The 13,608-nt window shown below is 58.8% G+C and overlaps 2 protein-coding genes across 3 annotated transcripts in view; both read right to left on the bottom strand.

The window, feature by feature from the left end:
• The window catches only part of UBE2H (ubiquitin conjugating enzyme E2 H), a 54,275-nt gene extending 53,746 nt beyond the window's left edge, over positions 1-529 (bottom strand). Inside the window, exon 1 of one of the 2 annotated variants that reach the window (XM_050899891.1) lies at positions 295-529. In XM_050899891.1, coding sequence (XP_050755848.1) covers positions 295-347 — 53 coding nt within the window. In that variant the 5' untranslated portion in view covers positions 348-529. The remainder of the gene's footprint in view (positions 1-294) is intronic. The other variant, XM_050899882.1, reaches the window with a different exon arrangement.
• A 2,783-nt stretch (positions 530-3,312) lies between these two features.
• ZC3HC1 (zinc finger C3HC-type containing 1) lies at positions 3,313-13,396 on the bottom strand. The gene is given in 11 exon segments (XM_050899868.1): positions 3,313-3,789; positions 4,769-4,978; positions 5,189-5,395; positions 5,895-6,120; positions 6,978-7,135; positions 8,618-8,745; positions 9,304-9,387; positions 11,479-11,629; positions 11,814-11,925; positions 13,276-13,363; positions 13,366-13,396. Coding segments are annotated over 11 exon segments (1,464 nt in total). The 3' UTR covers positions 3,313-3,720.
• Between the last annotated feature and the right edge of the window lie 212 nt (positions 13,397-13,608).

The raw sequence follows: 13,608 nt of genomic DNA, 5'->3' as shown, positions 1-13,608 counted from the left end.
AGTGGAGGGGGGGGTTAGGCCTCAGCCCCGGTAAGGGGGGCCCTCACCCCACGGAGGGGGGGACGACAGGTCCAACCCCCAGCTCCGGGAAGAGGCCTAGGCCTGGCCTCAGAAAGGGGCGCTGCCGCCGCCCGGGGGGGTGGGGGGAGCGACACCGGAGCGTGGTCCCCTGTGCCCTCCGCCCCCCCCACCCCGGTGCAGGCCCGGCCGAGGAGGCAGGCTCGCCCCCCAGGGCTGCCGGCGGAGGGGGGGGAGGGAGGGGGAGTGCGGTTAGGGGGGCTGCGGGAAGGATACAGCTTGACCACGTCGGTGTCCATCCGCCTCTTGCCCGGGCTGGGGGAGGACATGGTGGCCGCGGCCGCCCCCGGTGCTCCGGGCGGGCTGTCAGCGCCGCCGCCGCCGCGGACCGGGGACGCCCGGCACTGAGGGGAGCGGGGGGGCGCCGGGCTCCGAGCCGCTGGGACCCCCCCGCCGCCGCCGCTCCTGCTGCTGTCGCCGCCGCCCTCCTCCTCCTGTGGTTCCTGTGGTTCCTGTGGTGCCGCCGGTGCCGCCGCCCGAATCCCCCCCCCCCGCGCCGCCTCGCGCTCCCTCAGCCGCGAGCCCCGCTCCGGTCGCCTCTGCCGGAGCCTCTCTCTGGACCCCTGACGTCACCCGTAGTGACCTCACCGCCCCGTAACGTCGCCATTGGTTGCGCCGGCAACGCCGCGTCGGCCCCGCCCACCCCACGGCACGTCGGGAGTTGTAGTGCGGTGGGGGGGGAGAATTGTTGGAGGGGCCGCGGGTTCGAGACCGCGCAGGCGTCACCACCCTGGAGGACGTCAAGGTGGGGTGGCCAGCGTCACCTCGGGGATGCCACCATTGAACCCCAACTCCCCCACCCTGATCGCAAAGCAGGGACGCAGTGGGTGGCCAGGCCTCACAGCACAAGTCACCCGTGCTGGCTTTCCGGTGCGACACCGGCAAAGCATTTCCCGGTGCCTCAGTTTACCCAACCGGATGGGGGAAGGCACCCGCCAGCGCCCCGGAGGTGACAGCGGCACGCGTGACGATGGCGCTAATGGGTGTCTCTTCAAGCCGGCGGGGCTCTGGCGTGGCACCTCCACGCCCGGGGCGGACATCCTGCATTCCTGACCCCAGCATCACCCCAAAAATTTGCTCCAACGCTTCCTCCCCGCGCAGGGAGGAGACGCAGCTGAGGAACCCCAAAAAGTCCATGCAAAGGGGTAAACTCACCCCACAAGTGTGTGTGTGTGGGGGGGGATTTCCTCCATTTAATGCCCCAATGCGCCCCTCCAGCCCTGAGTCGGGCTGGGGCAGAAGGTAATGCACTGAGGGGGGGGGTCGGATCCACACCCCAGGCGAGCTGTGCTGGGGGGAATTTAGGGGGGAGCAAAGGGGAATGGGGTTATATTTGAGCAGAGCAGCTACAGAAGTTGGGATAGAGGGTCCCCCATTTCCCCAGCCTCGATGCTCCCTGACAGGTTCCAAATAACTGGGAGAAGAGGAGAGGGAAAAAAAAAAAAAAATCAGGATTTTCTCTTAAATTCTTTAAATCCTTGTATTTCATCTGTGTAACACCATAGTTTTGCAACGGGGATAATTTCAGGGTAACGGGGACTACGATAGCATCCTGTCCCTTTTGGGATGCCTTAAGACCACTCTTGCAGCACCCAGACCCTCGTACGTGGGTGCACAGGGGATTTGGGGGCCCTCTGAGCCCTCCTGGGTCTGAAAATTGAGGTGCATGGGCAAAGGTGGTGGCTGGCCTTGCCCACCCCAGCATGGGGGCATCGTCCTCCCCGGCGTGGGTGCACCCCATGGTTTGTGGGGTGGTTCCCTGACTATGGCGAGGACTGGCAAAGTGGAGACGAGGGGAGGGGGAAGGCAAGGGGTGTGTGTGTGGGGGGGGGTGTCAGAAGTCATGGGGAATAGGGGAGATGTGGGGAGTAGGGGGAGCCATGGCGAGTTGTGGGAAACCATTGGAAATGGGGGAGCCATGGGGAGCCAGAGGAGTTCTGAGGAGCAGGGGAGCTACAGGGACCCATAGCAAGCTGTGGGGAGCTACAAGGAGTTGGGGGGAAGCTACGGGGGATGAGGGGAGCCAGGGGAAAGCATGGTGGGGGGGGGGGCTGTTGGGGACAAGGGGATCTGTGGGTCCAGGCAGCTGGGGAAGGGGTTCCTCCGTGCCCCACTGCAGAGCCCAGCCAATGCCCAGCCCATCCTCACCCCTCTGGGGCTGGGGGTACCCAGGGTGTGTGCGTGGGGAGGGGTGACACCCCCATCTCCACCCCAACTCCCAGCCCAGCATGGCCATGGGGTGAAGCAGCTCCTCGTTAGGGCCACACAATTAGGACCCTCTTAAGGAAATGAAGGTGACCCACCCAAACTCAAGCCCTGCTGCTCCCCAGGGGGCTTCCTACCAGCACCCACCCAAAAAGCTGGCAGGTAAAGGGTGTCTCCCAGAAGCCGCCCCTGGGTGGGCAGGCGCACCTGCAAGTTTTGGGGTTCGGGGAGAGCAGCGATCAGCCCGGACCAATGCAGCTGCTGCCTTCCCAGGCACAGGGTGGCCAGAAAATGGCCCAAAGGGGATGGGGCAAGATGAGACGCAGAAGAAACCCCCGAGCTGGGGCTGGGGAAACTGGGCAAGGGGTCTTCCTCCAAAGGGGGGTCCTTTGCTCCAAAAAAAAAAACAAAAACCAAAAAAACAAACAAAGAAGGCAATGACATGTCCTTGTGCCTTCACGCACATCCGTGTGGCTGCAGCAGACCTGGGGTGAGGAGGTCCAACTGTGCCTGGGTTGTCTGTGGAGTCTCAGCCCTGCCACAAAGCCCCTTCCCCAACATCCTTGAGGATGGAGACGACAGATCAGAGTCTCTCTTCTTGGCTGCTTCTTCCTCTTCCACAGTCTCTCCCCAGCACCCAGCTGTGTGGCCCTGAGCCATGGGAAGCCCTAACCCACCTCTTCCTGGGTTTTGGCTGCATTCCAGCCTCCCCTGCACTCCGGCCTGGGTGATTTATCACTCCGGAGAGGCTATCAGCCCCCAAATAAATCTGCTTTGGGCAGCTGATTGCCAGGGCAGACGCTGGCAGGCACAGGGGTACGAGGCCAGGGGCATCTCTGCGTGTACGGGGGCTGAGGCAACGGCAAAGAGCCCGCATCAGGCAAGGGAGACAACGAAACGGGGAGTGGGAAACAGGACAGGGAGGCAGCCGGACACTGATCCCACAAAGACGAGCATCCCAAGGGATACAGGAGCCACATACTAGGTCCAGAGCTCATCCCGGCCCAGGAAGAAGTGCCGCACCAGCAGTAAGAAAAAAAAACAAAAGTGAAATGTTTATTCCCACCTGGCATCACTTTCCTGCGCTGCTGGTGGCGGGTCACAGCTGGATAAGATGGTCACCCTCACGAGGTGACCACATCTCCTCATTCACCCCGCGCGCCCGCGGCATGTTCCGGCTCCAGACGGGGCTGTCGAAGCCCTCGGGGCCAAGGGCTACAGCAGCAATTTGTGAAGGCAGGGGGCTTCAAGGAAGGCAGTCAGGGAGGAGGGGGTCCCAGCAGCCGCTGGGGGCTGTGTTTGGCGTGAAGCCTCCTCGACATCCCCTCCCCGGGGCACGGAGCTGCCGCGGGAGCAACTGCAAAGCGGATCTCTGCCGGACCGACGCGATGCCCTGTGCTGCCAGCCAGGCAGCGGTTCCCAGAGGCAGCGGCCCGTTCAGGAGGAATTCATGCTCTCCCACTGCCGGAAAATGCGGAACACCTTGCAGGACTTCACCGAGAGACTCTGTGAGAGAAGGGAGCAAAGCGACAACCAGAGGTTAAGGCACCGCAACAGGACCTGCAACTGCCACCGACCTGCCTACAAAGCACACGAGGAGAAACTGCAGCAAAAAAAACCCACAAACATCCATCTGAAGTATCCTAATTGGCTGCCAGGACATCAATTTGCTCCTCTTCTTCATTAGCCCTATTTACCAGAACCGGAGGGGAGAAAACCAAGGTGACTGCAAGCAAGAAGCAGGACGGGACTCCAACCATCCCGTGCTCCAGCTGGGTCTCACGCCTCTGACTTGTGTCTGGTCCCACACGACCGGCTGGCACTTTCCTGGCATGTGGCACAGCCAGAAGGGACCAGCCTGTTGGGGACACAACTCACACGAAGTCCCCAAGACAAATGCCGAAGCAGGACTGCTCCACTGGTCCCTGAAGCTCAGCCCCAAGCAAAGCAGTGGGGAGCTGGCAGGAGGAATCCAGGCGGATAATGGGGCCCAGGGAGGCAGCAGCAGGTACCGGCTGCTCCGCAGCCGCTCGGGGAGGGGGAGCTGTGGCCTCAGCTCCGCTCCCCTGGCTCAGCAAACCCACGGGTCCAACAGCCTGGGGCTGGCAGCCGCAGGAGCCAGCAATTAGGATGCCTGCAGAGAGGGTCGGGAGCTCTCTATCGAGACATAAAATGAAACTGGATCTTGGGCAGCGCTGAGCCGCTCGGGAAAGGCTGTTATTTATAGCAGCCCTTGAGCAGATCTGCGCACAACACATCGTTGTAATGGATGAGACCTGGCCGAGAGGCTGTCAGTACAGCCAGAGGGGAAGCTGAGACTCTGCAGACACACGCTTGGTCCTCGCCACCCAGCTGGGTTTGCATTCAGCCCGAACGAAGCCCATCTACCCCAAATTCTGCCCACAGGCTTTCAGGCCTGGGCAAGCCTGGGGCAAGTAGTGTTTTGAGCGTTTGGGTTTGGGGCTGGGGATCCCGCAAGGCTCACCACGGGCTCCGTCTCAGGCACTCTGTCACACTTTCTGGTGGCGAGGAGAGTGTTCAGCACCACTCGCCAGCCCGGCTCTGCCTTCGCAGGCTCCTTCTCCGTCTGGGTCGCGGTATCCTCCAGGGCTTCGCCTCCCTCCACTGCGTTGACCCAGGGACACCAGTCACGATGCTGAGAGCTGGGGTCAAAGAAGCTTCTCAAAGAAGTGTCCTGGATAGGGGAGGAGGTGACAGTGAAGGAGGACAGCAACAGCATGGTTTAAAACAGACTCCAACAACATGATAAAACCCTCTCCGTGCCTAAACACCAGCCCTGAGCTGGCTACGGGGACAACACTAGTCCCTAGATCAGGAGCACCCTGCCCAGATCCCTCTCCTCCCCCATCCAGGCTCTCCCTGCGCCTGCACCCAGGTCACTCACCGAGCTGCTGGAAGAGCAGAGCCGTGTCCGCTTGGCTCTGCGGAGAGGACTGGATGGCACCTCCACGTTGTCCCCCTGCCCCATGCTGCGGGTGACGGGGCGGCTCCTCAGAGCGGGGCTGGCCACCTCCAACTCGCCCCGGTCCATGGGGATGGGAGAGTCCCAACCCCGCGGGCGAGAGATTGCCGGGGACGGGCTCTTCTCGTGCTGCCAGTGGGGAAAGAACAAGGAATTAATAGAGCTCCTCTGGTCACCAGCATGTCTTCTGCCTGAAGGGGACAGGGGGGCCCTACCCAGCTCAAACAAGAGATCAAAGCCTTCTCAGCCATCCTGGCAGGAGCCATGCCACCTTCCCTTCACACCAGGAGCATCTCAGATGTGTCTAGTTGGACATGGGTGAAGGCAGCCCCTGATTCGGAGCACCTCGAGTTAGACAAGCCCCAGGATGCCGGCTGGAAAGGCACTTTTTGTGCTCTCCTACAGCAGGGCTGAGGGAGGGGCGGACAGAGAGCTGCAAAGGGCAAGGGCAAAGGCAGCAGCAACCCACTTCTGTCAGATATTGCCTACAGCTGGAGACACAGCACCAAAATGAGCCTCTTTCAAGGTAAAAGGCAGTGGACACCCAAACTACATCAGTCTCGACTCCTGTGTGCCCTTATATCACCCAGACATCCCGAGCTCACGGGCTGGCTGAGCTGGACCATACCTGCTCGGAGCCCAGAGGGAGCGTGTCTTGGCTCCGCGTGAGCATCCTGCGTGGAGACGTGGGCGCGAGCGGGAAGCGCTCGGCGGGTGCCTGTGGTGCGCTGCTCGGGCTGCAGGAGTCCAGCTCCGGCCCCGCAGATTCCAGCTGGTGAAAGCCCCACAGTCCCACCTTCCTTATGCAGCGGGAGCAGGTGATCACCGAGAGGTGCACGGAGCCAGACGCAGCACTGTGGGGACAGAGCCAAGTCACGAGAGAAGGTCAGGGACGAGCCTGGGCCCTTCCCGCAAAATCGCAGCTTTCAGAACAGATGCAGGTATTTGGCAGAGCACAGGAACGGTCTCAGTTGCAGGTACCTGAGCCAGCACGTTTCAAGACATCAGTACCCCTGGGCTGAGGCACAGACTTACTGTTTTTGTAGCACTGTGTGCTAAGAAGTAAAACGAGTCCATTAAAACCCATCTATAGCGTTGATTTAAACTGGCTCGGTTACATTTTGGCTTGCCATGAAGCAGGAGCACACTCATTTATGGCCTATCAGCCAAGAGTGTCCCCATCCTCAGCCCCCGAACTGCCCAGCCACCGCAGCAGCTCCGCTCTTCCCCACCGTAAGCCCTTTTCCAGTCTGCACCCTAAGAGATCGCTTCACCTTCGGCAAGCTGCCTCAGGCACAAACAGGATGGCTGTTCTGCTCACAGCACACGCTTTGGGAAGCTGCGAACCTTCAGGTCATGAACCTTCCCTCCCTTCCCGCAGGCCTGACGAGCAACGAAAGCGTTACTGAGGATGACATTTCAGGGCTTGACTTCAACGTCTAAATCAGCAACGAGCAGGGCAACCGACAGCTCAGTTGTTTCAGACTCTTTGCCGTCTCAGGGAGACATCTCTTTTAGATTAGGTAGCTTTGCACTGGGGTTTCTGGAAGTCTGTCAGTTTTAACAGCTGGAGATAATAATAAAATAGTGAAATAGGGATACTGAACATTTCACAGGAGGGACATCCGCATTCCTCCAGCCTCTGACAGGTTTCACTAGCAACCAGAAAGCGCAGCAGACACTTCAGTATCAGTCCTACACCACTACCCACCTGCAAGTCCAGCCGCACAGAGCTAGGATGCAGGCAGGAACGTGCACTTGCAGGATTTCCGTGGCAAACTTCATCGGTGGTTTCTCTCCCTCCGTTTTGTGCTCTAGTTCCTCCCCAATCAGCTGGAGGAGCAGACTGATCTTCTCCTCCGTCAGGGACTGCGGGGCAGAGAAAGGTGGCAGAGCTGGCAGTCAGTCTGATAAAATACACCGCTTCTACTCACAAACCACATCCTACGTGGAGAAAAATCCCTTTTTCACTCCCCGAAAGGGCTGGGTGCGTAAGCTAGCACCCTCAGCACTCCTACTCCAGTTAACAGGCAAAAGCCACACAGAGCGATGGCTTCCTCCTGCCTTGTGCCCATCTGACTCTCCCCGTTGCGTGGACTCTGTTCAAGCACCGTTTGCTCCCCCGAGCACGCACGGGGACAGCGGAGCAGGTCGCAGCTCCGCCGCTCGCAGCAAGCACGAGCTTGAACAGCCCCCAGCCATCCCTCCGATCCCAGAGAGGCAGCAGGGGCTGTGTTTGCCTGTGCTCAGGCAAACCGCGAGTGTTTCTGGGGCCATTGCTGAGGCACAGGGAGAAAAGAGAGTCCCCAAAGGCTGTCAGTCAGGTTCCACACCTTGCTGCTAGTGGGACAGTTGGGGAGTCAGATGTGGAGATGTGATACGTCCGTTGGCTTTATGCTGTCTCTTCTCAGGGGGCTCTGCTGGGTTTCACAGCTCAGCCAGCCCATGGTGGCAACCATAAAACACCTCTGTGATTTCTGCTGAACGGATCAAGAGTTTCCCGGTTCCCACACGGCTTCTCGCTGCCGAGAGCCATCTGTTTCCCGGCGAGCAAGTGCCCAACAAGCCAGACTTGGCTGGAGTAGAGCAGGGCCTGGCCAGGTCCCTACGAGGAGGCAATCCCACACTCGCTCCTGGCTGCTGCTATGCTCCAGCCTCTCCCGCCATAGCTCCTGCTCTTCCCTCCTGCCTGCTGAGCCTCCTTGCACGACTGCCTTGCACGAGGGACCCCCCTGTACCGCACTCCCTGGGCTCCCTTACCTTCACAGGCCTCTGCCCACACCTCTGCTCCGGGGCAGCCTCCGGCACCCCAAACTCCTGATCCCATCTAACGCAATGACTGTCTCCACTGTTGTGGGATCCCAGCTAAAGGAGTGATCCACAGGCTGCCACATCTCATGGAGTGCTTGGAGGTCAGGAACAGGGGTGGGAGCTGCCAGGGAAAGCTCCCGAAGGAGTCTGTGCGACTCCAAATCACTTCTGCCGGGTGCCAGAGAGCACCACACACATCGGGAAAGGTGCTGAGTGGGAACTGGACACTACAGCCCACTTCCCACCGGCAACATCGTGGTGACATGAGCCAGCTGTGCCTGCATTGGTCAAGGACTTGCACAGCAGATGAGCCTTTCCGAACTCCCTTTTACGTGCTTCCAGAAACACCAGGTGAAACCACCATGCAGGGAACATCCGAGGAGAAAGCCAGGGCGATGACAGACCACTCACACACGCAAGCTGAAGTCTCTGATTTGAATCTCGCAACTGTTTCGCTCAGGGTTTGCACAGCACAGGCATGCCCGGCATCGTCACTGAGGACCTGAATGCACCCGATCTCGGGGGCAGGCGGGAACTCACCATGTTTTTCATGTCTTCTGGTCTGAGGGAGGGTAGCTGCAGCTCCAGCTGACACAGGCTCTGAAAGCGGTCCAGGAAGTCCTGGAGAAGGGCTCTGGGCTCATCCACCAGCAACATGGCAAAGCGATCTGGTGAAAGCAAACGTGGGAGGCCTGAGCTGTGCCACCAGCCTTCCCACCCCCTCCTTACCCCACAGGGCAAGAGAGGAGATGAATCCAGCCAAGGTCTCCCCATAATGGTCTCTTGGCTTTTAAAAGAAAAACTGAGCACAGCCTTTTTCCTTTGCAACCACCCTTCCCCATGCAGCGCAGCTTTGAAGATGAGATCTATCGCCCTTCGAGCATCCCATGTCATCCAGCCTCCCCTGCCCTCTCGCAGTTACAACCCGAAAAGCATTTTAACTGCCCCGGAGGCACACAAAGGCTAAGAGAGGCTGCGTACAGCCCGGCCTGGGGCTCCAGCCATGGCTCAGTTGTTTATTTGCTGAGGCCGCTCAGAGATGCTGCTTTGCCACTGTGTGTTTCATCGTCCCCACAGGGAAAAAGGGGACTGTGATGACACTGCCTGCTTTGAGAACTTGAAGAGAAACCACAATTCCTACAACAAGAGACAAGAGCAGTGACAGAAAGGGAGAAAAAAGGGAGTAATGCTGGAAACATGCACTAGCCGGGCTCCGAGACACCAACCTGGGCACGGGCTGTCCGGCCAGAAGCAGAACTTCTTATGAGCGGTGCACAAGGCCTTCTTCAGCTCCACGCAGCGCTCCTTATCTGCAAGGCAAAGCTCACTTCAACTCCCCTGCGGAGCCACCTCCTCAGGGAATGGTTGGGAAAACCAAACCAGGAGAGGAAGGCACCAGGCTACGAGGGTTTCCCTGCTCCTCCTGTTCAGCATGGCTCGGCTGACGGATGCCACCCGAGGCTGTAGGTTGCAGAGTCTGAAGCTCTCACCTCAGACTCATCTCCCTCCCCACCAAAAGGAGCTGCCGCACCTCCAGCCTCCCTGCAGGCAACCACAGAGCGGCCGTTCCTGCGGCAGCAAAGGCAGGCTGGCTCAAGGGGTTATCTCCGCAACAGCAAGCGTGACCAGAGCAGTTCCATCTTCTCGCAGCCAAAATCCCCTCCCGTTCCCAGGCACAGTGACCATGGAGCAGGGGAGCTTGCCATGCTGCACGACAGCGCAGTGGAAACATAGCTCAAACCAACCACGGGCACAGGGACCGCCTGCTCTTGCCAGTTTTACCTCCTGGGCTGCTGCCAGTCCCTAGCTAACTCACCTGACCCCTCCACCCTGGCTGTAGGAGCCAAATCACAGCCATGTCTGGAAACCAAGCTTTCCAAAAAGAGATTTGATATTTAATTTAACTTTTTCACATCTTTCAGAATCAAATAATTTATTTTGCAATTTATTTTTCAAGCCTTTCTTCCAACCTCTCATTATTTTAGATTTTCCTAAACCAGTGCGATTACCAACAGAATAATTAGGCCAAGGTTTATTTAACAAAGATAGTACAAACAAACAGCAGGCATCAACACTCAGAGTGACCCAAACGGAAATGCTCACGCAACTCCCCACTACAAATGACCCACGCTGCATTTGTCAGACATCAGGGCTGCGCTCTCTGCTACCTACCAGATAACGACAGCAGGGACTTGCAGTCAAGAAAATTGAGAAGTGGAGATGACACTTTTTTGTGGTGGGGTAATAAACGTCTTTCTGCAGAGGACAGACGCATGTAAAGGACAGTGAAGGTCTGGGCAGGCGATAAAGCGCAGGCTGTCGCTATCCTGTGGCTCACGAGTGACACTCGTGCCGTGGGGCCGAGCACACCATGGTGGCTGGCGTTCCTGCCGCACTCTCAGCCCCGCATTGTCCAACACGGGCGAGACGGGAGCTGTTACTGCTCCCCGCCTGCGCCTCACAGCGTCAGGAGCGGCCGATGCTCTGCGGGCAGGGGAAGGAAGCTGATGCTGGGCCCGGGCAGGGAGCTCAGCGAGGGCAACAGGAGGGGGAGTTTTACTGCTGGTAGTCCAAGTAGTTTAAAGAGGGCAGCAGAGGAGTTTATTAATTAAATTACACAATGTGATCACCTGAACGGACTGACTTGGTGACCAGCCATCACTAACAGCCCACATTAGAAAAACTGAGTGGAGGATCAGGGCGGCAGACCAAGCAGTTGGGAAACAAAATTTAAAAAAGGATGTTAAGGCACTTGAATGCATCCAGAGGAGGGCAACAAAGCTGGAAGGCACGTCCTGCGAGGAGCGGCTGAGGACTCTGGGTTTGTCTAGTTTGGAGAGGAGGAAGAGGGGCGACCTCATTGTTCCCTACGGCTTCCCGAGGAGGGGAAGTGGAGAGGGAGGTGCTGATCTCTTCTCCCTGGTATCCAGTGACAGGACGCCTGGGAATGGTTCAAAGCTGCGCCAGGGGGGGTTCAGACTTGACATTAGGAAGCATTTCTTTACCAAGAGGGTGGTCACACATTGGAACAGGCTTCCTAGGGAGGTGGTCGATGCCCCATGCCTGGCAGCGTTTAAGAGGCGTTTAGACAATGCCCTTAATAATATGATTTAATATTTAGTCAGCCCTGAAGTGGTCAGGCAGTTCGACTAGATGATCGTCATAGCTCCCTTCTAACTGGAAACTATTCTATTCTAACCCATCTCCGGCAACAGAAGCAGGAAGTTTGTTCTCACAAACTAAAGGAAATTCATTTGACTGGCGCTTTATTTTCAGAAACATCAAACACCCAGCACCTCCCAGGACAAGACTATGGAAGTCATTTATGCGCATGATGAGGCACATACACCCCCAAACCCTACAGCCCACCCCCTGTACCCGCCGGACGCTGGCATACGTACACTTGTTGAAGTCAAACGCGAGCTGCAGGCTCACGCAGAGGAAGGCCTGGCAGCTGGAGCACTTCAGCATGTCACATTCCACGTTAGTCCAGCCATACTTGGCGCAAACCAGGGGAGACAGCTCATGGGGTTTGCCTGCCCACTTCAGCGGGTGCTCACGTTAAGGATAAAACCCAATAAATTATGGGTTGACCAGGCAAAGCTTTGGCCAGGGGTTTTTTTGGCCAAAGAAGAAGAAAAGCTTCCGAGAAGATGGAGACTGCGGGGAAGCCACGGGGAGGCTGACAGCAAAGCAGGGTGGGGGACAGCTGGAAGCTCAGCTTTGGAAAGGATATGGTGAATGTTTCTACTCTGCTGAAATAGGCTTCCTTGCTGGCGGACTCCAAGGAGAGAGCATCCATTTGAGAAGATCCATTAGCCGATTCTGACCAGTCGGACGTGTCCTTCCTAAAAGGAACAGCAAGTCAGCAAGTGAAGCATCCGTGCTGTCCTGGAAAGATTTCATTAATAAAAAATGCACAGACCACTTTCTAACCTCTCGTCCTTCAGGCTTACCCTTACAAGAACCCTTTCTCCAGAGCTCCTAAGCTCTGACTTTTAATTACTTTACTAATCAACCCATTAAAAAAAATATAAAGCAACAAGCAAAAGTGTGCATTAAACATTTCACAATGACTGACAGCAGTGGCAGATGGGGATCTGATGTGACAAGTAGGAGACGGGAGCTCATTTTCTGAGCCCGGCGAAACCAGATCGATGATTGCGGCATGTCTCTGAAGTCAGGGACGCATCTGAGCTCCCAGTACCTGGAATGCCGGCTCCCGGCACCGGTGTCTGCGCCCAGAATGCCAGCCCTGCGAGGAGTGCTGCCCTTCAGCCTCTCCCCAATACCCTTCCGCAGGCCTAAATTCAGGGATGGTTGGGTCAAGGGTGAACCATGCCTCTGAGGGCAATCGTGGTTACTTGGCTTTAATCAGATACCCCCCCAAAGCTCAGCCACCCAGTGCCCCCAGTACCTTCCAGTGCCCCCAGTACTTCCCAGCACCCCGCAGTAATTCCTGTGACTCTCAGTGTGTCCCCTGCGGTGTGACCCCACACTTTTCGGGTTAGAGCCCCAGTACATGGCCAGTTCAGCTCACTCAAGCTGCGGGGACGCCAGAACTCTACAGGTCACTTACCTGCCCCTGCCCTCCCAGTGCCCCCAGCGCTGCCTCCCAGTGCACACCACTGCCTCCCACTGCCCACTACTGCCTCCCAGTGTCCCCAGCGTCCTCCAGCACTGCCTCCCGGTGCACACCAGTGCCTCCCACTGCCCACTACTGCCTCCCAGTGTCACAGCATCTCTCAGTTTCCGCTACTGCCTCCCCACGCCTTAGTCCCTCCAGTACTCCCAGTGACACCAGTACTGCCTCGCAGCGCTTCCTAGTGCCTCCAGTACTGCCTCCCAGTGCTCCTTAGTCCCACCAGTACTCCCAGTACCTCCTAGTCCCACCAGTACCGCCTCTCAGCGCCCCCACTTTCCAGTGCCCCCTCCGTGCTTCCCAGTCCCTCCCAGCACACCCCAGCGCCCTCTTTTCCCAGTACCCCTCCCCCGTAACCCCCAATACCTGCCAGTGCTCTCCAGCACCCCCCAACGACTCCTGCCATCTTCCAAGGCCCCTCAGCCTCTCCCAGCGTCCCCCAATAACTTCGAGAGCTCCCCAACCTCCCCCCCCCCACCCCGCCGCCGCCGGTGCCACACGGCCGGGCCGCCCCCCTCAGGCCCGATGCCAGCGAGACCCCGCCGCTCCCCCTCACCCGTCGGGGCCGGCGCCCTCAAGGGCGATGCCACCGTCGATGAGGTCGCGGATCTGCTGGGGGGTGACGGCGGGCGGCCTCCCCCGGGCCCCCCCGCCGCCCCGGCGCTGGGCGCCGCCATCTTGGTCCCTCACCCCGTCACAGCCCGGGGAGGGGGGGCGGGAAACGCGGCCGCGCAGGACCGTTCCGGCTCCGCCGTGGGGCTGGCCATGACCCCACGCAACTCCCGCACGGTCTCCTCGTCCCCACGGAGGGTTAGCGGTGCGCTGCCGCCTTCACTGCGGGGTCCCACATCCCTTCCCGGGCCCCCCAACGCCCCAGGCGCTACGCTGC

This window comes from Gymnogyps californianus, chromosome 1 (assembly GCF_018139145.2).
Source record: "Gymnogyps californianus isolate 813 chromosome 1, ASM1813914v2, whole genome shotgun sequence".
Taxonomy (NCBI): Eukaryota; Metazoa; Chordata; class Aves; order Accipitriformes; family Cathartidae; genus Gymnogyps; species Gymnogyps californianus.
Note: the sequence above shows the minus strand (reverse complement) of the source record. Positions and strands in the feature narration are given on the sequence as shown.